General features: G+C 37.2%; 1 protein-coding gene across 5 annotated transcripts in view; it reads right to left on the bottom strand.

Annotated features, from left to right (window-relative positions):
• Positions 1-16836, bottom strand: part of LOC122654834 (inositol hexakisphosphate and diphosphoinositol-pentakisphosphate kinase VIP2-like) — an 85264-nt gene extending 68428 nt beyond the window's left edge. Inside the window, exons 1-12 of one of the 5 annotated variants that reach the window (XM_043849099.1) lie at positions 16739-16836; positions 16297-16406; positions 16082-16141; positions 15929-15975; positions 15120-15203; positions 13752-13815; positions 8746-8899; positions 8271-8341; positions 7268-7372; positions 4604-4696; positions 3016-3090; positions 2517-2602 (exon numbers count right to left, since the gene is read on the bottom strand). In XM_043849099.1, coding sequence (XP_043705034.1) covers positions 2517-2602; positions 3016-3090; positions 4604-4696; positions 7268-7372; positions 8271-8341; positions 8746-8899; positions 13752-13815; positions 15120-15203; positions 15929-15975; positions 16082-16141; positions 16297-16380 — 923 coding nt within the window. In that variant the 5' untranslated portion in view covers positions 16381-16406; positions 16739-16836. The other 4 variants (XM_043849102.1, XM_043849100.1, XM_043849103.1 and 1 more) reach the window with 4 other exon arrangements.
• Positions 16837-24261: the final 7425 nt, after the last annotated feature.

Here is a 24261-nt window from a genome sequence, read left to right as displayed (position 1 = left end):
GCAATATCCCCAAGAAATCTCCAATAAAATAGGCTGAAAAATTGATCAAGTACTCTTCAATGATGATGAAAGAAGTCCTCAAAATTTCACACCAATCTGAGAAGGAGAACTATAAGAGGCAAATCATCAAACACCTGGTGAGCACCCTTGTATGCTGAAATCGATAGCTGAAGGGCTGAGGCTGCTGTTGAAGGGTGCCAATGTGTGCAAAAAGAAGATTGATAGAAGCTGTCCAAGGGTGCTGAGGTGGATCTTCAAGGATGGAAGACTCGATCTCCAATAGTTGGGCAGATTCGATCTTCAAGAGATAAAGACTCCAAAATCGCAGAAAGTGGCAGCAGCTATCAAGTATCAATCCGCGAACAATCTTCTAAAACATAATCTGATTGAGGTAGGTAGAGGACAGCACAAGATCAATCGATCACCTCATATGTGCTGCCCTTAGTGCAGATTTCAGACCAAGAAGAAAGGGAGAAGAAGAAGAAGAAGAAGAAGGTGGGGAAGGTAAAGAAGATCAAAGGTGAAGAGAGGGCTGTTAGAGAGGGAGAGAAACGATGGGGTTAAAGGCTGGTTCTAACCCTAGATCAGACATGCTCTGATACCATGTTAGAAGATGAGAAAGAATGATTGAGAGCTGAAATGCTTGAGTGAGTTATGTCTTCACTCAGCCCCTTTACTTATAGATTTCATTAATAGGGCAGAATTACAAATATAACCCTCTGTAGCCGACTATGATAGCTAGAGAGAGAAATAGAGGAAAGAAAATATAGAAAATACCCAAAATACCCTTATCAGGTTTACATATCTCAACAGCTAGTATAGTGTTATCTTGAAGGATTTGCACATAATACTATCTGCATGAATATCAATCAATCAAATATTTGAAAGGAAAGCAAATATTTAAAAGGATAATTACTCAAGTTTCCCCATAAATGCAACCAATTTTTAAGAATTAATATATAGCATAAAAGAGGCAAAAGTTTACACAATGAAGATCGAATTTGAATCCTTAGCTATTTCAATCTACAAACTGAACTAAAATAACTGCATTTATTGCACCCATAAGATGGTAATATGATCTATTTTTTATAGATATTGATGCAATGAAAAACACGAACAATTATCGAACACTTCTAGGAATGACAGAAGGCGAGAAAAATGTGCTCTTCTAAGTGCAATTACAAGCTCTTCCAGGCTTGTCTCAAAGCTCTTCTAAGCTTGGAAAAGATTGAAACTCTCCAAGGTTTCAACAATGCAGAACTTCCTTCAAATTTCATAAAATCAAACCGACAAAACCAAGTTTCTAAAGACAATTAAAGAGATTCAAAACAAACCAACGATACCCTACTAACTAAAACAATCTCAACGATCCATTTAATTAGGTTCCTATGTATTTAGATAACAAGCAATGATAAATCCAATTCTACTTTGCGATAGGCTTCATTTAATTAAATAAAAACAACAGTACGGGCTTTCATTAAGCAATAAAAGACCTCAAATAATTAAGATCCAAAATCTAAGCGCAGTTACAATGAACCATTAATCAAAAACTAAATTAAATAGGGAAAAGGTGTATGATACACTGTATTTACGCATAGTTGTCAAGGCGCCGCCTAGGCGTCCAGGCGTTGTGGTCGACTTGGGTGCCTTGGTCGCCTACTTGGTGTCGCCTTGGTTTTTTACCCTCTCCAACACCTTGGGTCACCTAACCGCCGTGACAACTATGCTTGTAATTACATATTATCCTACCTGATAAACTTATCTAATAGGCCCAAAAATTCCCTTCCCTACATCATTAGTTTCAGCTCACCATTTGGCAGCTAGGATGGCCCAAATATTATGGACAGGTAGACCCCAAGGTCCTCTACTCAAATGTCAAGTTTCAGTCCAAATGGAGTAGACAAAGTGGCAAAAAAACGCACTAGGATATCCTTCAATTAACATTTTTAAGAAGAGAGCTTTAGGCCAACAAATTATAAATAGTAATTCTTTAAAAACTTCATAAGAAAAGGCTAAGATGCACGAGGAAACAAGGGACAAGAGAGGGCAAAAGAGTTGACCAGGCTTTAAACCATCAAATAATCATTTACATGAAGATATCAATTAGAGTCTCAGATCAAGAAACAATTCATATTGCACCAATACAAACAAATCAACTAAGTGGGTTCAAACACTGTTACACGGAAATCCATCAGGCCTTTCCTAGGAAAAATATTTCATAGTGCCTCCTCTTTCAATTTGTTTTTCTTTCCTTTTATTTTCCCCTTTTAATGGGTGGATGCTCCCTATCAATGTTAGCAATCTGATTTAAGCAGGGTTCCCAGTTCCCATTTCTCGCATCTTTGTTTTGTTTCCCAGTATCTATTTACGTCAAATATCTTTCTTTTATTTCCTGTTCTCACTTGGTTATACTTTTGGGACTGGTAGGTTGTGGGTAGGGGTTGTTTCTGTAGGGATGCCTGGTGTGGGAAAAAAATTGTGGATTGAAGTGACAATCAATCAAATGAGAAACCTACTTGTGAGAGTTCTTCACAAAACTCCATCCATTAACATCACAAACATATGACCTTCCCTCAGAGCGTAAGAGATCAAATCCACAAACCTGTGAGTAACATTTACACAATATACTCAGCAATGCAAATAGCAAAATATGCACAAAGAGTTCATATGATAGAAGAAACAATCAGCTCCTCGAAAAAAAATTATATTCCCAAAAATCATGAAGGTAGTAAGTAGAAAATACACTACTGAGGCAGATCATCCTTAATGATCCAGGCATCTCTTTAATGAATGACCAAACAGGTGGTCATTTGATAAAACATGAAGCAACACTAGTACACAATAAGACCATTTTCAAGATTAGGTTCGCTTGAACCATTGCACTTGTTAGAAAAACTATAATTAAATGAAAAAGGAGGAATTGCACAAAAGCTTTTTCTTTTTTGTGTACTAATGCTGAAAAGCATTTATAAGAAACTATAACAGTAAAATGTGAGAAGATAATGATGACCATACCGCTTGCCTAAATGCAATGCAAACATCTCTTGCCATTTGCTTCTCAGCTGGAGTCAGTAGTACAGGATATCTCACCTGCAAAAGGGATTAAGAACCTTAAGATATAAAACAAATTCCACGCTTCAATCCCACTAGAAATTGATATACAGAACAAGCAGACGACATGTCAGCCACAAAAGTAGAAATGATTAAAGATAAATCAAATTCTATTTCAAGCAATGCTCATTTGTGAAATCTCTTTTTTTTTAATTTTTTTTTGGTGAATAAAAATGCATTACCAAAAATGGGACAGAAAGGAAGGGGGGGGGGGGGGAAGCTATACAAAGACCCAAGCCCTAAAGGGCCGGGCTAGGAGTCTGAATAATAGAAACATCTAAGCTCCAAAATGAAGCAATGTGCCCATTTCTAGGAGAGTCAACAAGAGAGCCTAAACGAAGAGGCTCTTATGCACTCTTATTCTCTCTTATGTTATTATTTATTAATTTTTATTCATCAATTTGGTCTTTAACCTCACTATTTTTTCTTTATAATTCTTAATTCTAATCTATATTCTCCGATTCTATTAGATCTGGGGTTCTATTAACCTATAAATTTCCCAAGACCCTATGCCCTTTTCCATTTTCTACTTTATTTCTTAACCTCCAATAGACCTTAGATTGAAAAACCACAGCCATCACCAATTAAAACACCCCTAAATGTAATAAATCCACCCCTTTTCCCACCATCTCTTCCCAAATGGCATAGCCCTAGATTTTCATTTTATCCACCCACCAATCCTCAGGGTCTCATGCCTTTAAGTGGTCTACCAATGGTTCCCTCTTATAGATTTCATAATTTTCAAGGTTGTTCTCTCAGGGATCCAGGGCCTTCAGGTACTGGAAGCTATGTTTGGGACTAGGGTACAGCTACACTCAACCTATAATACTTCGTTGGAAATGGCAGAACACAAACCAGCTTTCTTTGCTTTGAAATTGGCAAAGTCTCCTTGATAGGTTATAGTGGAAGGGAGATGCACTGTATTCATGGGATGCCTCTCGTCTAAATTCTAATGATCCCATCTCACGAAGACACAGCATTTCATCAAAAACGCTGGCAATTAGTATATTTTCGGAATATTTTCAGCTGAAGGCGTATACTAGCCAATTTCTGACACATTATCATACCAAACAGGGAGTATGTAGAAGCCACTATTATTGGATTTCCACCATCCAAAATGATCCCAGTATTCAAGTTTGATACAAATCTTGATTTTCTCTTTTACTTTGTACGATATTCATTGTCTTATGGCTCCCCTCATGTACAGTTCACACTTCACTTGCTCAAACAAAATTCTTATCCATCAGGAAAATTTTAATTTCTACCATGTGAACTAGAAGGAGACTAAAATGTACTAAACTCGAATAGACTGTGATGGTTCTTTGTAACAGTATGCATTAAAAACAAATCCACAATGCTCGATACAATCATAGGGATAACATGTAACATACACAACAAAGTAAGATACTGAAACCATATATACTAAAAACTGAAAATGCAAGAAGAACACTCAGTTTGGCATGTAAAATAAGATGTTACACATGTTACTTACTTCTTTTCCATCATGATTCCTCATGACTACACCATCAACAACAGGAGACTTCCTTGCCTCAGCATGTGCATACTCTGGACCAACTGTATACACCTGTAATAGCATCACAACAAGTCTAAGCTCGTGTACACTTATTAAATCAGAAATGAAGGAAACATAACATATTGCAGAATATAACAAAATGGATAAAAACAAGAACAGTATTTTCACGGTTCTGACCATAAATTTTCAGGAATATAACTAAAGGATTCAATAGGGGTACATAAACAGTTCTACTTGACCAAAAGGAGAAAAAATTAATGTGTAAAATACAAAATTTCCTTCACCGAAATATAAGAAGTTTCTATGGAATCTAGACTAAGCATTCTAGTGTGATTGTCAACATATAGTTGATTGGGACTCAATTTTTGGAAGAGACAGCAGAATAAATGGTATCTATCTATGCCCTCAAGAAGCAAGTAACATATTAATCATAAGAACAAGCAGGAACCTGACATGCAAGAGATGAGAGAGAGAGAGAGTAAACTTAAAATACGAAAAACCTGAAAATTTTGATATTAACCAGCTACTGACACATTTTGATAGTTTCTTCCTCAAAATGTGATGGTCAACCATAATGAAGTTTTTAAGGAACACAAGCCCTCAATTTCTACAACCATTACCCTAGAAGTAGTCATGTGATGAAAGTGAAGGCATCAAATATAACAAATAACATCTTTGAATCTTCCCTTCAGATGGAGAATAGAAATCACAAGAATCAACTTAAGTTTAGTGCCTCAAAATATGCCATTCGGCAGTGAACAAACAAATGGGTACATACTTACTTCCATGTCAACCACTTCATCAACCAGTAATGAAAAAATGGGCTTTCTGCAATATGAATGACTGCTTGATCATCACAAATTAACTCTAGTGTGGCTTCAACTTTAGAACTAAATTATTCTAAGAAGCCAATTTGATCACATTAACTCAAAAACATAATGCCATGACGCTGTATTCTGCTCCTGCAATTGATTGCTACTACATGTTGCCTCTTGCTGTTCCATTAACAAGGGTTCCTCCAACAAAGGTACACTAGCTGTGTTAGACATTATATCTAAAGGAAAATCATCCCAATTAGTATCTATGTACCTTTCCATGGCTAGATGTTCATTAAACTCTACAAGATTCCTTGGCCTGGACTTCCTGTTGAGATATTAGATGTGTATAATAACATTCCATATGGTACATGAGGAGACTGCATGAACTGATTACAGTGACAGCAAAAGTGATACCTTCCCAAACAGATGTTAAGTAAGTTAAACCATTTACGGTAGCTACCTACTTGAAATTAGCATGCTCAACAACAATGCCCCTTGTGGATATGCAACCATCACAGAATATTCATGCAGCAGTAGCAACACAGGCCATAAAGCTATGACTTGGGAAAGGTATAGTTGTAGTTAAAAACAGATTACAAGATCCATATACACAGTTTCAGCTAACAGCAACAACAACATAAGCTGGAGTAGCTGCAGTTCCATACAATCTCTCAGCCAAGTGTAAAAGTTCATATTTGAACCACCTTCATAAGTACATAAATAGAAGGGACTGCAACCTCCAAACCAGCTATCCTGTCCTACAAACAGACTACTTAGGAGGAAAGTTTCCTAAGGACTTAATTATTGGATGATATAATTCTTGAATAGTGAATCTAGAAGGCCACCCAATAATGTCAAATTAGGGATGACATATTCCTCTGCCAGAAGCCATTGAAGCTCTAAGAACATAAGATACCTAATAAATGGGAATGTATCCATTTGCAAAGAGAGGCATCTTAATTAACTTTTGAACTTTCAGCCCATTTGTATGTCAGATTCTTCTTCAACATTTAAGACCATCTTAAATTCTTGATTAACTTGTAATTTGAGAACACCAATCTGATTATGGCCAAGCACACATCTTTACCCGAAAACAGTAGAAGCTGGGCTCTAATTCACCAGACATTCCATATGGAACAGCATTCTGACCTCTAGAATAGCCAAAACAAAATTTTCTATAATTTCAAGCTTGAAAGCAACAGAATGAAATAGATGCTGAAAACCAAATAAGAATTTCCCTAAACTGAATATTCATGTAATGGCATTTTTCCAATTAATGCAGCCCCTTCAAGATGCATATCCAAGATCCTTTAAAAAGAAGTGTCATGTACTCATGTGCAGAAATTGAAGTCGTCTTGTATTGCCCAGCCTACATCTGCGCACTTTTTCCAATCCAGCTCTTGTGTGGAGGTTCCACAAGGAGAGCTTTCCCAACTCCCTTTCTACCAGCAAAAAATGAAAATTTCAATACTGTGTAGTTGGGGAAAATTATATAAAAGTGATATCTGTGTCTCATAGGCAGCAGGTAGAGCAGTTGGTTGGAATCCCTGCAGGTAGTTGCAGGATGCAGGGTCCCAGGAGACAAAGGTTTGAGACTCCTGCCCTTCACCACCCCTGCACCAATGCCCTTCTCCTATCCCCTCTCTGATACATCTGTCCTCTCTGATACATCTGTGACTTTCTACATTAATTAAGGGTTTCGATGAAGAGAAACGCATTTTTCCCCATATATTTGTGTACTTGCAATACCAGTAGGCTAAAAAATCCATTCACCAAAAGAAAACAAAGGCTTATATTAGATAACCTTGACATCCGTTCCTCCTGTTGGCATGAACTCCTCGTATATGTAAGAGCCTTCACGTCTCACTCGTCGAACCTCTTGATGAAATTCACTTGAACGGTTACCAACCTGCAATCAAAAATCACAGCATGCCATGGTCATAAACATGGAAGTGTCACTATGATTAGCATGAGCATGAAAGTCACTCCAAAACATAAATGACATTTTGATTAAAAAAAATCCCAAGTTTAAAATAAAAATACTTAGAGCTTTCTATGACATCATTCAATAAATGCATATAATTATTCTAACTAATGAAGAAAGAAAGATTTCTAATCCAACAACAGAGCTCCACAATAAACTGAATCATGAACATTGCCTATGAATGAAATCCATTCATTTCTCCCCTCATAACATAGACCACAGATTCTTCTAATTATTAAATGCATCAAAAAGCTAATTGAAGAGATCAGCATTGTCACAATGCCAAGAAGGAAATGGGCCTACATACAGATTCCATACAGTAAACATCAGGTTGGAATTTGAAAAGCTTTAAATAGAACTGAATGGCAAACAAGACCCAATCAGCCAAACAGGCTTAGTTGAGTTGAGTTAAAAACATCAGGTTGGAATTTGGAAAGTTAGCATGATGCCCAAAAGGTTGCAAGTTCAAAACATGAAAACAGCCTCTCCCAGACCCTGCAGTAGTGGGAGCCTCGTGCACTGGGAGTCTCGGACGCTCTTTTTTTTAACATGATGCCCAAAAGGACCCAAAACTTCAAAATGACATTCAATGGGCCATCAATGGTCTGCATTACCATATGGCTCAAATTAACTCTCAACAGAAGTAAGCTTCAAATAAACCATCCAGTAATTCTGATCCTCAATGGGTTCAGAAAATACTTTTAATGTTTCAAACTCTTTTATCATGTAGCCTGGCTTATTCAACAATCCTAATGCAAGTGTTGAGACAATATATGACTATTTTAATGTAAAAAACAATCATATTGTAAAGAAAATGATTCACCTTTCGAAATAACTCCTTCATACCCCCACCTGCTGAACTGGGATAGTATATCATTATACGGTGATCATCCCCTTCACAACAGCACAGCTGGTGAGCCATTATTGCATATGCATATTAAAAGAGTAAAAGCCAAATGAATGTAAATAAAAAAATGTAGCATATATGATCATTTGAAATTTGAACCATTAGGAACAAAGATATCTACAAAGTCGTTTTCACCATAAAAAAATCCTCTAATTGACCCATCAACACCACATGTTTGTAATTCAACCTAAAAACAGCATTTCTGCAACAAGACAAGCACCATAGATTGGTTTTCTTTACCCAGTAATATCAAACAACTGAGAACACTAATCCACCATGGTTTGGTTTTCACTAAAACATGACTGTTTGACTCCAGAGAAACAAAGTTCATCATGAGAAAGTTGACACCTTTCTCTAAACAAAAAGATAAAGATAGAGGCAAAGAACTCACCATCAATAGGTTTCTCCACAAAGGGCTTCCAGAAGCGCTCTCCATGAACCTCAACATAATCATCTTGTTCAATAAAATAATTCAGCTCTTGGTAAGGGTATTCCCTATTTACTAGGGCATATCTTGGAACAGGAATTGCATACATTTCAAGACACTAGAGTCCAAAAAAGATGTGTGTTAGTCTCCAATATTGAATTGTTAAAATGATAGAAAGAAATCAATCACATACGTATGCCACATCATCATTAAATACACATTAAAATCCATTCTCTTTCAAGGAAAATGATACATGATTACCCTGAAAACAGATGGTTGCTAATTGCTAAAACAAATTAAATTAGGGGGCATTTGGTACGGCATCCATGATAACAACCCTAACTTGGATTGCAATCCAGATCCAGGAGGACATGATTGGTATGCAATCCATGATAGAGAATCAAGGATTGATATTGCAAAATGGCCTGGATTAGGATTGAGGTTATTAGCTCAACCTGGACTACTAGATTGAGAATGCTGGATTGGTATCTGTCAAAGTGTGCCTAAATCACTTAAGTAAACTTGCATTTAGGGGAGATTTTGAAGGTTATTTCAATAATAAAAAGAGTGTCCCAGTGCACGAGGCTCCCGCTACTGCAGATGAAGGATATAAGAGACCGGAAAAGGGGGTTTTGGTATCTCCCCAAAATCTTATTCATCTATCTCGCTACCAATCAGTCATTTGCACCCTAAGTCCCCAATCCAATTGCACAACTCAGACACCACTTGTAATGGTGTTAGAGTTTATGTAATAAGGGAACTTTGTGTTATTATCATGTATTGTGTTTCTTTCCCTTTTACCTCCCTAGGCTACCTTATGTTAGCATGTGGGGCATGTACATAATTCCTCATAACATAAGAAGTAAGCGAATATAGGGGGAGAGAAATCGATTCTCCCCAAGACATTGTACGCACTCTTTCTCTTCTTCTCCTCTCTTTTTCATCCCATCCTCTCCTCTCCTCTTCTCACCTCTTGTCTCCTCTTCTCCACTCACCTTAATCCTCGCATTACTTTCAACTAATGGTTCATTGGGTTAACATGCACAGGGAAACCTCCTCTAATATCAGCCATTTGAGGACTTCATTTGAGATAGACAAAGCCACTAACACCACTGAATTCAGGGACAGAGTGCAATTTGGGTTTATCCACCTCTCCCCCTCCCCCTCCCAGTTTATCTCTCTTTCGCTAACTGTTCTACAAACCACTAACATTGATCCAAATGCAATTTGGATCCTGAATACTAAACCAACACATAGTGTGTCCAAATGCAATTTGCATCTTGCATACTAAACCCTATGTTGTGATCCAAGATTGAGAATCCAGTGTTGCGTAACAAACACTCTCTTAACCTGGTTTATTAATTTCCAACATTAAATTGGTTAAAAAAATCACATAAGGAGTTACATGCAGCATATCGCGTGGCAAGGATTAGTTTAACGTGATTACATTTTATTTATGCATGTAAAGATTGTAAACATAATATGAATATATTTACAATGGCAACCAAGTTTTGCACATCTGACACATAAAACTGAAGTTCCTTCTGGATGGGCTCATTAGCACTATGGTAGGAATTGAGAACCTTCAAAAGGTTTCAGACCTTACCCAGAGAAAGAAAAAAAAACTGGAAAGAGTCCTGGGCCAAACCAACCTGGTTTGATTGTTCCATCAAAATGGTCAGCTCAATGATGTCAGTGCATAGGTGGTATGAGATTTTGTTATTATTGGGAAGCTAATTCGAACTCATCTTTCCTTTTAGGTAAGTAATACAACAAGATATTACATATAATCGGTCAATAATAATCTTTCTTATTAAATGTGCACTTAGTTTACAAATAAAAGGTTCAAATTTCCAAATTTTCAAACTGCTAGTCATTCTAAGGTAGCTTTTTAAACCTTTGAGATTCTGTCATGATAAGGACTTCCATCAATCAAGGTCTAATTATTTATTGATAAACTTAACCATTTCTGTTTCCTTTTTTCTAAAACAAATCCAAAAAAAACAGTTTGGTAAGTGGCCCTCCCACACAACACAGACCAAACAGTATTTGGACTGTCAGGTTAAGATGATACAACAAAAAAATGGATGATCTAAACAAATCTGTTGATATTGATATAAGATATGGAGGCTAAAGAGCCTTCCAGGCCATAGCGAGTTAGCAATCCAACAGCTACACATATGCAACTTGACAAACCTTCACCAACATGAACACTGTGTGCTAAATTTACAAGTTACCATAACTTACATCTCTTAGTGACACAGTGGCAGTAACATGAAGCCTTTCCAGGCCAGGGAATGTTAGGCGGTTGATTCACCAAGAGAGAGAGAAAGAGTAAATTCATCACCAAGCTACTTACTTTATATTGCTGAGGAGACTTATCAATGTTGTTCATGGAAGGACAGACAGTATTGGTAGAACAACGTGGGAGCATTTGGGTCAACCAATACTCGATTTTCTTATGACCTACGAGAATTAGAAGACAATTCTGACATGGTTATAGAAATTCTATCAAAAGGAGGAACATATCTACACCATGGAAGAATGAAGAGCCATATTGAAGTTACCAGCACCAAGGGTATTTGGGTCATTTGAAGGCAGGGTATTTTGGTATTCTCCTGTTGTTAAGGGGATTTTGTAAGGTTAGTGATGTAGTCCTAGGTAGGAATAGTCCCACTAGGAGCCAGGGTACTAAGATCACTTAACAAGGCTGTTGGTTGGGACAGCTTAGGCTAAATAGGGCAAAAATTAGGGTTAGGGTTAACTAATGGTAATAGTGTTTATAGGGTTTTAATATGCAGGTTTTAAGGGTCTTAATAAACTAGATTTGATTAGGTTTGAATAAGTTTTAAAATTCCAGAAATTTAGGTTTAGGGTTTCGGGTTTTAGGTTTTGGAATCTAGGCTGAAACTAGGGTTTAGGATGGGATTTCAGGGCTGGACTTCAGGTCGAGTTTTACTGGCAGTGAGAGGGTGGTTCGACTGAAGTTTGATTGGATTTTGATGGCTGGTTAGGTCTAGACAGGTTTTAGGGTTTTAGGTCTTAATGGTGATGGAGGGAATTAGGGTTTTTAATGGACAGTTGAGGCTGCAACTGAGATCGAGTGGGAGGGTTACTGAGCAGGAACTGTGGTTGAAATTTGAGTGTAAACTGATGAGGGAATAAGGCTGTAGTGATTATGGATGAAGCTAGGGTTTATGGGATCGATTAGGGTTTTAATGGAGGAAGGGATTGTGGATCGATTAGGGTTAGGTTGGAAGGTTAGGAGGAGGGGGGGAAATAATAAACAGTAAATTAACTTACTGAATTGCAGGTTCTTCAATGGCAGCTTGGAGAAACTTGATTGAAGAAGAAGAAGGACCTCCCGATCTACAAGATGCAAGGAGTCGCCGGAGTCCACCAGCCCTAACCCTTGATATGACTCGCAAGGGGTCTTGATATGACACACAAGATAGTCACTGAAGAGAGCAGCAGCAGCAGCAGCAAAGGCTCACAACAGGAAACGAAAATTTTTTTAAACATAAAACTGGTGGGGGAGCCTCTCCCACCTTTCTTATTAAATAAGAGGCCAAAAGGCCTATTCCTAAATCTATTACAATTTAAATCTCTCACTTAAATCGTGAAGAGGTGGACCAATTTAAAAACAAATTAAAAACTTAAAATAAAAGACTCATCTACCCCTAATGACTTAAAAACAACTTAAACTACTTAAAATAAAAAAGATTCCCTACTAGCCAATAGGATATAAGAACCTCTTAGCCAATAGGATCACTTCACTTACATTAGACCAATTGAACCAATTTAACCCGGTTCAATTAAAAACACAAAATAAAAACTAAGTATGGAAATAAACTAAACTAAACTAAGGCTTCTACTAAAACCCTAGGTTTAGGGTGGCTTCTTCAATTCGAGGAGGCTAGGATCTGCATCAGTTAGTGTAAATAAACAGAGAAAGATGAAGAAGGAAGACGAGAAGAGGGCCAAAGAGCAGCTCTCTAGTTAAAGAGAGAGGGCTGCGATATATTTTTCATATAAAGAGGGTTAGGGATTACAGGGGAAAAAAGGGAAAAAGGTATTAATTAAAGAGAGGAGATCCTCTCGGTATTAGCTCCAGAATTCTGACGCTAATCCCGAGAGAGATATTCTCCCTCTCAACAGTTAGATATTGGTATCACAATTGTTTGTGACGTTTCCAACAGTAAACAGACAGATCAGAGCCATCCATTTTCATGGTTTTTCCTATCTAAACTGTCTTTTTTTCCTCAGTGTTGGGAGAGTGCACAGTAATGGCTAGAGTTCTGGTACACATGCATGGTCCATGCATCATGGACATACATGTAATGCATACCAATAAAAGGAGTCTTTGATTGAATTAGACTCTGAAATTTGAGAAATGTCTAATCTGTACCATGTCCTCTCTATCCCACTGTCGGAATGTAAACATCATCTTGTGGCAGAATAAGTGTCTTGTTAGCTATGGAAAAGTAACTACCCTTGGGACAATAATATTTTTCCATTTTGTGATAAAATAAATTCCATGGTTGTTTTTATTTGTAATTTCTAAAAATTTTAGTGACTAGTAAGTTGGAGTAATGGGTCAAAAAATTAGGTGGTGGTCTAAGTTTTGGTTTATATGTACAGGATCAAGAAGGTTTCTAGCTTGTTGAAAGGGAGAGTTAACACGTGTTCCTTTTTACAGAAGAATTGAAGCCTGAATAAAGGCAATGGGTGAAAGCTCAGGGGTTGAATTGTTAGTTGCTTTACTGAATTGAAGTTCTGTTGTTGACATAGTTTCTACTCTTGCAGTTTGTTCCCTCCACTTTTAGTTCTAGTTGATGCCAGTATGCCACCAAGGTTTTAAATATTCCTACATCATGTAATAGAAAATCTGTCTACAGGAAGAAAATGCAATAGAATACAAATCAAAACGCTGCCGATAAGGGTAATAAGCTAAAAGGTTAAACACATACCTCGTATACCTTCCTTCGGTCATGAAGAAGATGCTGTGGTTCCAACTCATTAACCAGAAAGGGCCTAAATGCATCAACAGAATGCATTATGCAGCGCACAGCAGAGTAGCACCAAACATCAAGACCTTCCTTTTCAATATTTATAATAGCTAATAGCTATACCAAAAAACGTATGTGTCTGCCACCAGTATGTGGAGCTGCTCTGAAAATAATATAATATCTTGTAGAAAGTAGGAATGCTAGTGTTGAAATTGGTCCCCATATGGTTAGCTGTTTTTCTCTAGATGCATTGTAATCTTCTTCCCTCTCTGAAAGAACTAAATTTTATACTAACAAGGCCATTACATTAAATGGGTCCTTCTAGGCGTTACAATGCCTAGTGAAGTATAACGCTTCACTATTTGCCACTTGGCATTACATGGCCACATGAGTTAGCCCATGTGATAGAGGACCAGGCACGCATCTCATTGGTACAATTTCAGCTTAAAATGAGTAGAGGAAGTGGATGGCCATATGAGTTAGTCCATGTGATAGAGAACCAGGCAAACATCTCATTGGTACAATTTCATCTTAAAATGAGTAGAGGAATTAACTAAAATTACAAAAGATGCCATTTTGTATTTTATATTCATCTCTAATTATTGGCATTTTGGTAATTTTACTAAAATTTTGAATCAGAGAATGAGCCACTTTCCTTTCTTACTTTGGACTAAAATTTGGCAATTTAGATGTATGTGAGACCCTCTATCACATGGACTAACCAATGTACTGCCAAGTGGCAAATAGTGAAGAGGTATACTTCACTAGGCATAGTGACGGGGAGAAAACCCTTAAATATATAACTGAAAATTAAAGCTTGCAGAGGTCATTAAAACTATAAGAAGTAAATAATGTACCTAAAAGGATACAACACAGTCATATAAAAAAATAAGGGAATTATGAATCAAGAAAGACAATAACTCAACTCATCAAGCTTTTTCCCCAACCAAATGGGGTCGGTTACATGAATTCTGTTCGCCATTCAACTCTATTTAAGTCATGTTAATTGTCAAGCAGAGGCTATTCATATCTTTTCTCTCTACTTCTTCCAAATTATGAAGTCTTTTAAATTATGATAAAAAGCATAAATTTTCTGAACAACTATAATTAATCAAAGAAGAAAACACACACACCTATACACTACAGAACTCACTTTCGTAAAGCGGCATACGCTTCTGCCTTTTCCAGGGGATAACCAGTGGAGTAGAAGGCAATCAAGCAATCACAAATTATGAAGTCTTTTAAATTGTGATAAAAAGCATAAATTTTCTGAACAACTATAATTAATCAAAGAAGAAAACACACACACCTATACACTACAGAACTCACTTTCGTAAAGCGGCATACGCTTCTGCCTTTTCCAGGGGATAACCAGTGGAGTAGAAGGCAATCAAGCAATCACAAATTGGCCAGCTGAAACAAGCAGTAGTCAATGAACAAACTGGTCATTCATTAATTACCAACTGATTAAATAACAAAGTTGCATTTATCTTGACATAATGATGCCCAGAGAGTTAAGATATAATAATCAAATTAAAAATAGCACTTAACAGTAACAGCAAAGGATTGTGTAGGACAATAAATCGGAAGTTCTTATCAACAGACTTCACACAAATAGGTTGATAGAGACGCATAAACATCAACATAGTACAAAAAGGAACAAGGAAAGGTTGCACAGGAAGTCACACTCAATGGGAAAATATAGGTGAAAACTGTCCAGGATAATAGCTGCCCTAAGAGAGAGATAAGAAAAATCGGAAGTTCTTATCAACAGACTTCATACAAATAGAATAGAATCTGGAAGTTCAGGCCTCTGAATATGATCAATGCCAAGATCTCAATGAGATTCAAATAATCATCTTTCCCCTAGAATTTGGTTATCACAACTTCAATGGCAGGATCAATTGACATTACATATTGGTCTTCTGCCTATATGATGTCCAACATTTGTTCCTCGGTTGGAATCATCTATCAGGGATTCAAAAATCAGGATTTGAAGTGGCAAACATCATAATAATCTATTTGAAATCGGTAAAAAGCCTGTCTGGAATGAAAGCCATTGTCTCTTACTTCAAAAGACATTCAGCAAACAATGCACATATTTGCCTCCATTGTTTGTACAATCTACGAAGGCTTACCTCTCTATTGGATCCTCAAGAATAACCTTGTCTCCAAAAAATATGATCTGCAACATGCAGCACAAGAGATTAGCATCCAGAAAGAATTGAAAGCAGAGGAAGACTATTAGCAACAAACTCCCACGGCATTGAATTCCACAACCGATTGGATACCTCAAATTCACCAAATGACTGTAGTCTCTCAAGGATCTGTCCCATGGGAGCGGAGAATACCTGATATAATAAAATGAATAAGTTAAAATGAACAAAACTTTCTGTAACAACATGAAACAGAGCACCTCCCCTGCCGCCATATCGAAGGTGAACAGGAAGAGGAAACGATGCGATAAAGCAAGTATATATCTAGGTTTGGGAAAAAGGAAAAGAACCTCCGTCCCGCATTTCACCTTCTTTTCCATGACGCAGACACCAATCTTTATCTTTGTACCAACATTTCCATCCGAATCCGCCATTTCCTCTCCTTCTATGTTCTAGCTGCAAACCTCCTCTGTTTCTTTATTTATTTTTTTAATTTTTTTTCTATGTTATAAGACACTAAAGATTCTGAATCAAAACAGTCCTTATCAAGAGTTTCTTCTCTGTTCGAGTCAAAGAAATACGATAAAAAGAAAAGAAAAGAAGAAAAAAAACGAAATCAAAAGGTCGCCGCCATGAACGACCACTGAGAACTCTTCTTCTCTTCTAAGACTCTCGATTCTTAACCGAGAAGAAACAAGAACCGAAAGATAAAGATAAATGAATGATGAATCTTAGTCGGCGGAAATCGTAATCAGAAGATGATGAATGAAACACATCCGTTCGTCCCTTTTTTTTTTCTATTTTTTTTGGCTTGGTTTATAAATTTCGTCTGCAGATACGATATATATAAATTTCTATTGAGTGTGACTGAAGAGAGAGAGAGAAAGAGAGTGGTAACGAAGTGAAGCACTGAACCCTGAAGCCGCGAATTGATAAAATAGTTAAAATTTGGTTGTTACATGTTAGTCCATTTTCATTTTTATGGGATTTTTTTATTTTCTTTTTTAAAATAATAATAATATTTTGTTAGAGGACAAATATAAAATTCTAGAGGGGGGGGGGGGGGGGGGGGGGGGGGGGGGGGGGGGGGGGGGGGGGGGGGGGGGGGGGGGGGGGGCGGGGGGGGGGGGGGGGGGGGGGGGGGGGGTGGGGTTTTTTTTTTTGGGGGGTTTTTTTTTTTTTTTTTTTTGTTGCATATACACAGAAAGTATTTGCCTTTTATGGAATTTATGGATACCAGCATCTGAGACGGACGTGGAAAGGTTCTACTTTTGGAGTTCTGCCATTCGAAGTGAATATGCGCTTTAAAATTGAAATCCCGAAAAGGTTAAACCAGCTTTACAAAAGTGCGCCTTTCTTTTCGTTTGTTAAAGGAGGATTGTTTAGTCTTTTCACGATGGTACGGACCACTTGACTCGGAGTGATACCAGGACCACTTGATTCAGGAATGATACCAGGTTCAGGTTGGAAAAAAATCGAGATAGGTAGGTTTCCTGATGTGTGGGGACGGGTTGACGGTTGACCCTGAACCAGGTATCCGAATTCCAAAAACTCACGGACCTGGCTCGGTGGCCACGACCACGACCAAGATCTTTCTATAATCTATATCCTCTAATTGTATATAGGGAGAGTGATTTCTGGGTTGATGGTGGCGTGGGAAGACAGTCACTGAAAGAGAGAGAATGGATTAATCTATGAGACCGGAAACAGTGTGAGAAAGAAGGAGAAAATTGTATTAATATAATTTATGTATGTCATCATTTTTGCTCATGTATGTTATCAATTTATAGCATTCGTACGCCGTTATCAATTACATTATGTCATCATAATGTAATAATGCTTCCTTGAACAATATTGGGATGAGCCTACTCTATACAATCTATATATTTGAAGGGCAAGACATCTCCCTGGCTAATCATATAACCCCTACCCCAACCTTGGAGCCAATGAGAGAGCATGTAAAAGGGCATCAACATATATAGATTCTTTTTATTTCATAAAACGAGCGATAATTTTATATATTCTTATGTCAATATGCAAGTACCACAGGACTGGGTAACGTTCCTTTTTCCCATTTTTTTAAATCATGTAGAAGGCCAACCTAGTATTTCTTAGTTTTCGAATCAGCTCAAAGTATCAATCACCAAGGTTGACCAAATATGGCATTATAATTAACTCTCACCCCCTATTGTTCATGGTCCAAAATACCGTATTTTCAATCTAATAAGACGATTACATGGATTAGACGAATAGATTTCATCGCAAGTGAAGAAAAAATGGACCCTTCCTTTACAATCAATTAATAGTTTTCAAAAATCTAAACTTATGTTAACAACATGTCTATGAACTTTTGGCGCCAATTAACCTAGAATGAGACAAAAATTATGACCGTGTTAAAAAGTGCATCTACACTAGACCACAAAATTGCATCTCCCATTTTATTAATGTTATATTTACTGATTTAATTAGTTTTATGATTAGAAAGGACTTATAGTTAATGGTCGGTGTGTTCCAAAGTTAGTCGTCAGCTATTATAATTTATAACTGCAGTTTTCTTTAATAGATATATATTTTTTTTGTATTATTAAGTAGGGGACATGAATCTTCTTGGCTGCTTTTGTTTTCAGGGTCCACTTGGCTGCTCGAGAATGTTTCTCTTTCTTTTCATTTAATATAATAAATAGGGTGAATGGTCGCGGTACGTACGTGAGAATTTGTTTACAGAACGTTGTTTTCTGCTAACCATTGATTTCACCAAGTAGAATCTAAGTCGTTGAACCGCTTCTCCCTCAGTTCACCCAAAACCGTGACAGCCGGTAATTGTTTGAAAACCCAATCCCAACCCAACGGATTAATCTCGCGAAGACTATGTTTTTCTGGAATCAAAGGGAGAGAGTGGGAGACTTGAGCATGACAAACCAGGTAAAACTTTCTTTTGGGGATCTCTTTCTTTCTCTCTGCATCTGTTATTGCTTATACGAACAAGGTAAATCTCTCTCTCTCTCTTGGGCGTACCCATCTATCTTCCTCTTCCGCTTTTACCCTGTCTCCCTGGGCTTTTCCATCCATCTTCCTCTTCCGCTTTTATTGTTGGTTTCATCTTGGCTTTCACCAACTCAGTAAGAATTGGCTTTGATTGGATTGAGAAGTCTCTAGTTTTCACTAATCAATATTTAAAATTGGATGGTGGTCTGAAACGAATGCACAATAGCTTATTAAACCTAGTTTTGATGTGAACAGTGCAGCAAGATCTGTCTGGAGTGCTCTCTTTTTCTGATGATTTTGAAAGTTCGTGTGAGGATGATGAAGAGGGAAAAAAAAAAAGGGAAGAAAATAAGTTCCAAGAACAGTTAAGAGCATCAGAAGTTGAAGTCTTTAAGTATGTCTGCTTTTGCTGTTTAAGCGTTGTCACAACCAACACAGAGTTCTCCAACTGCATTGGGTTTCTGGGATTTGTAAAAGAGGGTGCCTGGTTTCATGATTCAAGGTCCATAACTAGAGCTATGTGTGCAAGAGTTAATGTGAGAATAAAATTCAAGAAATTAAAATTGAATTTTTGCTTGGGTGGATTAGGGAACTTCCCTATTTTCTCAACCTTGATTGCAAACCCTGCCGGTGAAATTGCAATATCATCAAGCTGAGTATTGCAATGTTTACATTACATATGTTAGACACCGCATGAACATAAAGAGAAAAATTCATAACATTGGGTTGTCAAGAATAAATTTCTTGAGATACCCATACTAAATAATTAGATCATCCAAGATAATTTGGGATGCTAAGGTGTTGTTAATATTGGACTTCAATCAATTCTCAGTTTTGATATTACGTACACAGCAACAGTGCCATTCTTACATGATGATTTTACTTTTTGACCGAGCTACACGACAATATTAATATTAGGATAAGTCAGAATTGAACAGCTGAAGAGCACAGAAGATGAGTGAATTAAAATACCTGATGACACCACAAGTTGAGGGCCTGTGGTTCTTCACCACCTCCTACTTTGAAGAATGAACCAGATAAATCTAGGGTAAGGACTTTGACGGACAAACTTATCAAAAAAAAAAAAAAAAAAAAACTTTGACGGACAGGCCATGGCTGCTCATCTACTGCTGCTGCTTGATTTTACTAGTACAAGGCCTAAAAATTCATTCCTTCCATGTTCCATCCTTTCCTAATTAGCTAATGCAAAATCGAATGTCCAAAATAGAATGAAAGGGTCGCGCTCCACCTTGTGAGGCAACTTCCAATCGAGGACCTGGCAGAATGAGAGAGAGATTGAGTGGCACTCCACCTTGTGATGCAAATTCCAATCGAGGATCTGGCAGAATGAGGGAGAGATTGAGAGGGTTACGGAAGAGGAGAGAAGACAGAGGAATTGAAATGATATATCTCTGCAATACCATCGCCGATCAGATGGAGACAGAGAGAGAGAGAGCGCACAGACAAGGGACTGCAGGGAGGGAGATTTCCACCGGCTGTCAGGGTCACAGCAAGTCTAACACTAACTAACATTTTTACGGGTTCAGATTTTTTTGGTGAAATCGACGATAATGAGAGAAGAACGTTTCCCAAACTAATTCTTAAGGATGTACCGCGACCTTTTTGCCTAATAAATAATAAACAAAGGAGCAGTTTTTATAGAGGGAGTGCATAGATGTGATAGATATATTGATAATATTGGCGATAGTCGTTAGTATCTTCGAAAACTAAGGATGATTCCACCGACATCGCAATCAAGAAAATTCTAAATCGGATCTTGGCCCACTGTGTAAACCCACTCCACTCTCAAATCCGAAAATGATGCAATTTAGTTGGTAAAAAGTCAAAATAATACGAAACGTACAAATAAGATACTGGTGAAGAATTTTTCAACATTTTATATTCACGTGAACAATTGAAAATTAATTTTTGAGAAGAAGAACGCTTCCCGGTGACGAAGGCCAGCGGTGTCAATCGGTCGGTTTGGATTGATTTAAGACCTTCGGTGTGAGAATGAGTGAGATCAAAACATGATCTGATAAGGTGTTTGGTTTCAATTTCGTATCGATTTATATCGGGTTGGTTTCGGTTTACATTGTACATATATTTAAAAGTGTGAAGAAAAATGTGTTTTTAATAATTTGGTCCGATTTGTAAGTTCGATTCGGTGTGTTATTAGCTTCTGTGTAGTCTAGTTTGGTTTCAGTGTCACAAAATGTCAATTTGGGAATCATGATCCGAAAGCTAATATTGGTTTCAATTCAATTCAGTTTCGGTTGGTTCAACTCAGTTTCATCGGTTCAAGTTAGGTTTTGACACCCTACATGCGGCTAATAAGGGGACACACAAGGGCATCGATTAGGGGGATTTCCATTTTGTGAGGGTGGGGTGGTCATTTCAAAGGGCTTTGTATGGACACAGACTGCACGCGACTAAGTAGCGCTCATTTTCCCTTATTTTATTTAAGGTAAAAAGAGAGACCGGATCTTGTCCTTGTACAAGTACCGTCCAAGGTCCTCAAGGCTACGCACATATATGGAATCGAATCATTATCACCTCCAATTCCCTCCAATTCCTCACATAGGAGTGGAAATGACCACCTTACTCCCTGTCCGAACACACTGCCCAAGATGGGGTAGGGTGGTCATTTCTGCTCATATGTGAGGAATTGGAGAGAATAAGAACGAACAGCGAATTGAAAGTGATAAAAATTCATATGAAATCTACTCCTCCTGTGGATTCCATGTGAGTGCCCTGGACGACCTTGAACAATATTTGTACAAAGACAGAATCGGCACTCATAAAAAGAAACCTTTGGTCCCGTGCCAAACATAGAAAGGGACGATTTAATTGCTCCACCCTTAATGAAAGACAAAAATCTAATCATTGTTGATATTTTCGTGCACGCTCTCAGCCCGACAGTGTCTTTCACGAACCCAACTTGTATTTAAATATTTAATAACATAGTTTCTCTCCCACCCATTATAAGGTGTGGAAAATCTTAATCTTTTTTTAGTGGAGAATTACAAAATTACCCCTTTCCATTGCCCATTTTCATAGGCTTTATCACTTTGGACCATCAAAAGTTACATTTGCTACATAGGTGTGTCCATGGAAAGAGATGACCGTAGACCCATGTAACCAGTCAAATTTTAATCATTTACATGTTAGGAAGTAGGAACTGGCTTAAAAAAAAATCAGGCTAATTAAGGTGAGAAAATACAAAATAGAATCCATCTCATTAAATTCCATTGTTGTCCACTTTAGAGTCACTTTTTAACCATTTCTCAAGTTTGTTTCAAACTGAAATCTCACCCACATGATGTAGGTAAGGACCTCCATCTTATGGACCCATGATCTTCTGTCTTATCTGTCACATGGAAAGAGAACATGATGACCTAGTGACAAAGACAAAGTTCACAATGGAGTACCACACACAAAACATGTATAAAATTATACTAGTTGTGCCACATTAAAGAGTGATATTTAGGGAATGATTTAAAATTTTATATTCAAATTCAGTCATATATCCTTCATGTATTGGCATACATTGTCTAGGTACTACAAGAATTGCATGCACCCTCTCAATTGTGTTGGAATTATCAATTATATGTAAGTTGTAACTCAGCATACTAGCAGGGTACCTTGAGCTTTGCTTGTTCACAAAATTTTAACTCCATCTAACTTATCAAATGGTAAAACTAGGTGGCCATTAGATTCTATAATGAATATAATTACTCCCAAAACAAGGACTTTAATTGTAGGACCAAGTTTTCCTTCTCACCATGACGTTTCAGATATGCGTGGGAGGGTATCAAAAGGGTATTTTGAGGAATATATTAAAACCCTATAGGGGTTTATGAATCCTAGGATGATGTAGTGAAGGTGAATGAAAACTTTCTCCTTAATTGTGTGTATACCAAATGAAGGAAATTGTTTGTTTAAACATTTGATGTATAGAGTCATGTTGTCCAAGTTGAAATGGATGTTCACAAAACTCAGCTTGTTGAATGGATGGTGAATGATATGTTTGCCCAAAGTTACTTTCTAGACTAGCTCATCTACAAATTATTTTGCTTCCTTTTCCCCTCTTTGGCTTTTTTCTCCATGTTAATTAAGGATTCAAGAATCCGATGAGATTAGCCAAATCAGTTGATTCAGATTCCAATTGGTCAAAGTGGATCCCCTTCCAAAAAAATTAGGGTTAGGGGCATATTTCATCTTATACCAACTAATTTCTAATTGATCCCGACTTGTCCAAATTCTCATTGGATCATAATCAATCGGCCCCAATCCGGATCTCGATTCCACACTTTAAAACTAGGGGTGTAAATGAATAACCGAAATCTGTTTCTGTATCCGTGTCTGTATTCGTTTAGCACTATCTGAATCCATCCGAAAGCTAAACGGATGCGGATACGGATAGACTATGGCTATCCGAAAAACTATATTTACATGTAAACGAATAAAATATCCGATCCATATCCGTATCCGTATCCGTTTAGCACTATCCGAATTCATCCAATAGCTAATCAGATGCAGATATGACACTATCCGAATCGAATCCGATCCGTTTACAGCCCTATTTAAACTGTTAGCCAAACTTTATTAGTTTATCTCAACCAAAAAAAAAGATAAGGATGAGCCGGTGCATGAAGAAGGATGGGCATTTATTTTAACAAAAAGTAATTCTCCCCTACTTATGTCAAATTTAAGCTCAATTTAATAATGCCAATTGTCAAAATAATGTAAGAAGATAAAATAAAAAATGTAAAATTAAAAGTGAGCCACATGTGAATTAGGGCCCTCAAATTGACACCTAACCACTATATTGTATCTTCTTCCAACTCATTAGTTTGGATTGTAAGAGTTTCATTCCAAATGCAGGCCTTGTACCTACTTTATCAAAATAAATAAATAAATAACTTGATAGGATTTTACTAAATCACAACAAAAAATGACCATATAATTAATTCAGTGCCCTATCCAAACAAGTCTCATGGAATCTTGAGTATAAAAAACCCATAAATTAAATAGGAATTTTTGAAAGAAAAAAAAATTAACAATTTTTATCCAATATGCGAGTGGACTATAAGGCTCGTGAGGTCACATAAAGCGAGGTCAGCATTCCGTTTGTGTGATGAGGTCTGGAAAAGCAAACAACATTATGAAAGGGTTGAGTTGAAACGAAAGTATCATTATGAAAGGGTTGAGTTGAAACGAAAGTATCATAAAAGGAAAAGCACTTACACTATATATTATTCAAAAGAATGTAAAAGCAATATTTTACGTAAGGAAGACCACTAAAATGAAAAACTGAAAAAGGGATT

The sequence above is a fragment of the Telopea speciosissima genome, chromosome 3 (assembly GCF_018873765.1).
Source record: "Telopea speciosissima isolate NSW1024214 ecotype Mountain lineage chromosome 3, Tspe_v1, whole genome shotgun sequence".
Taxonomy (NCBI): Eukaryota; Viridiplantae; Streptophyta; class Magnoliopsida; order Proteales; family Proteaceae; genus Telopea; species Telopea speciosissima.
Note: the sequence above shows the minus strand (reverse complement) of the source record. Positions and strands in the feature narration are given on the sequence as shown.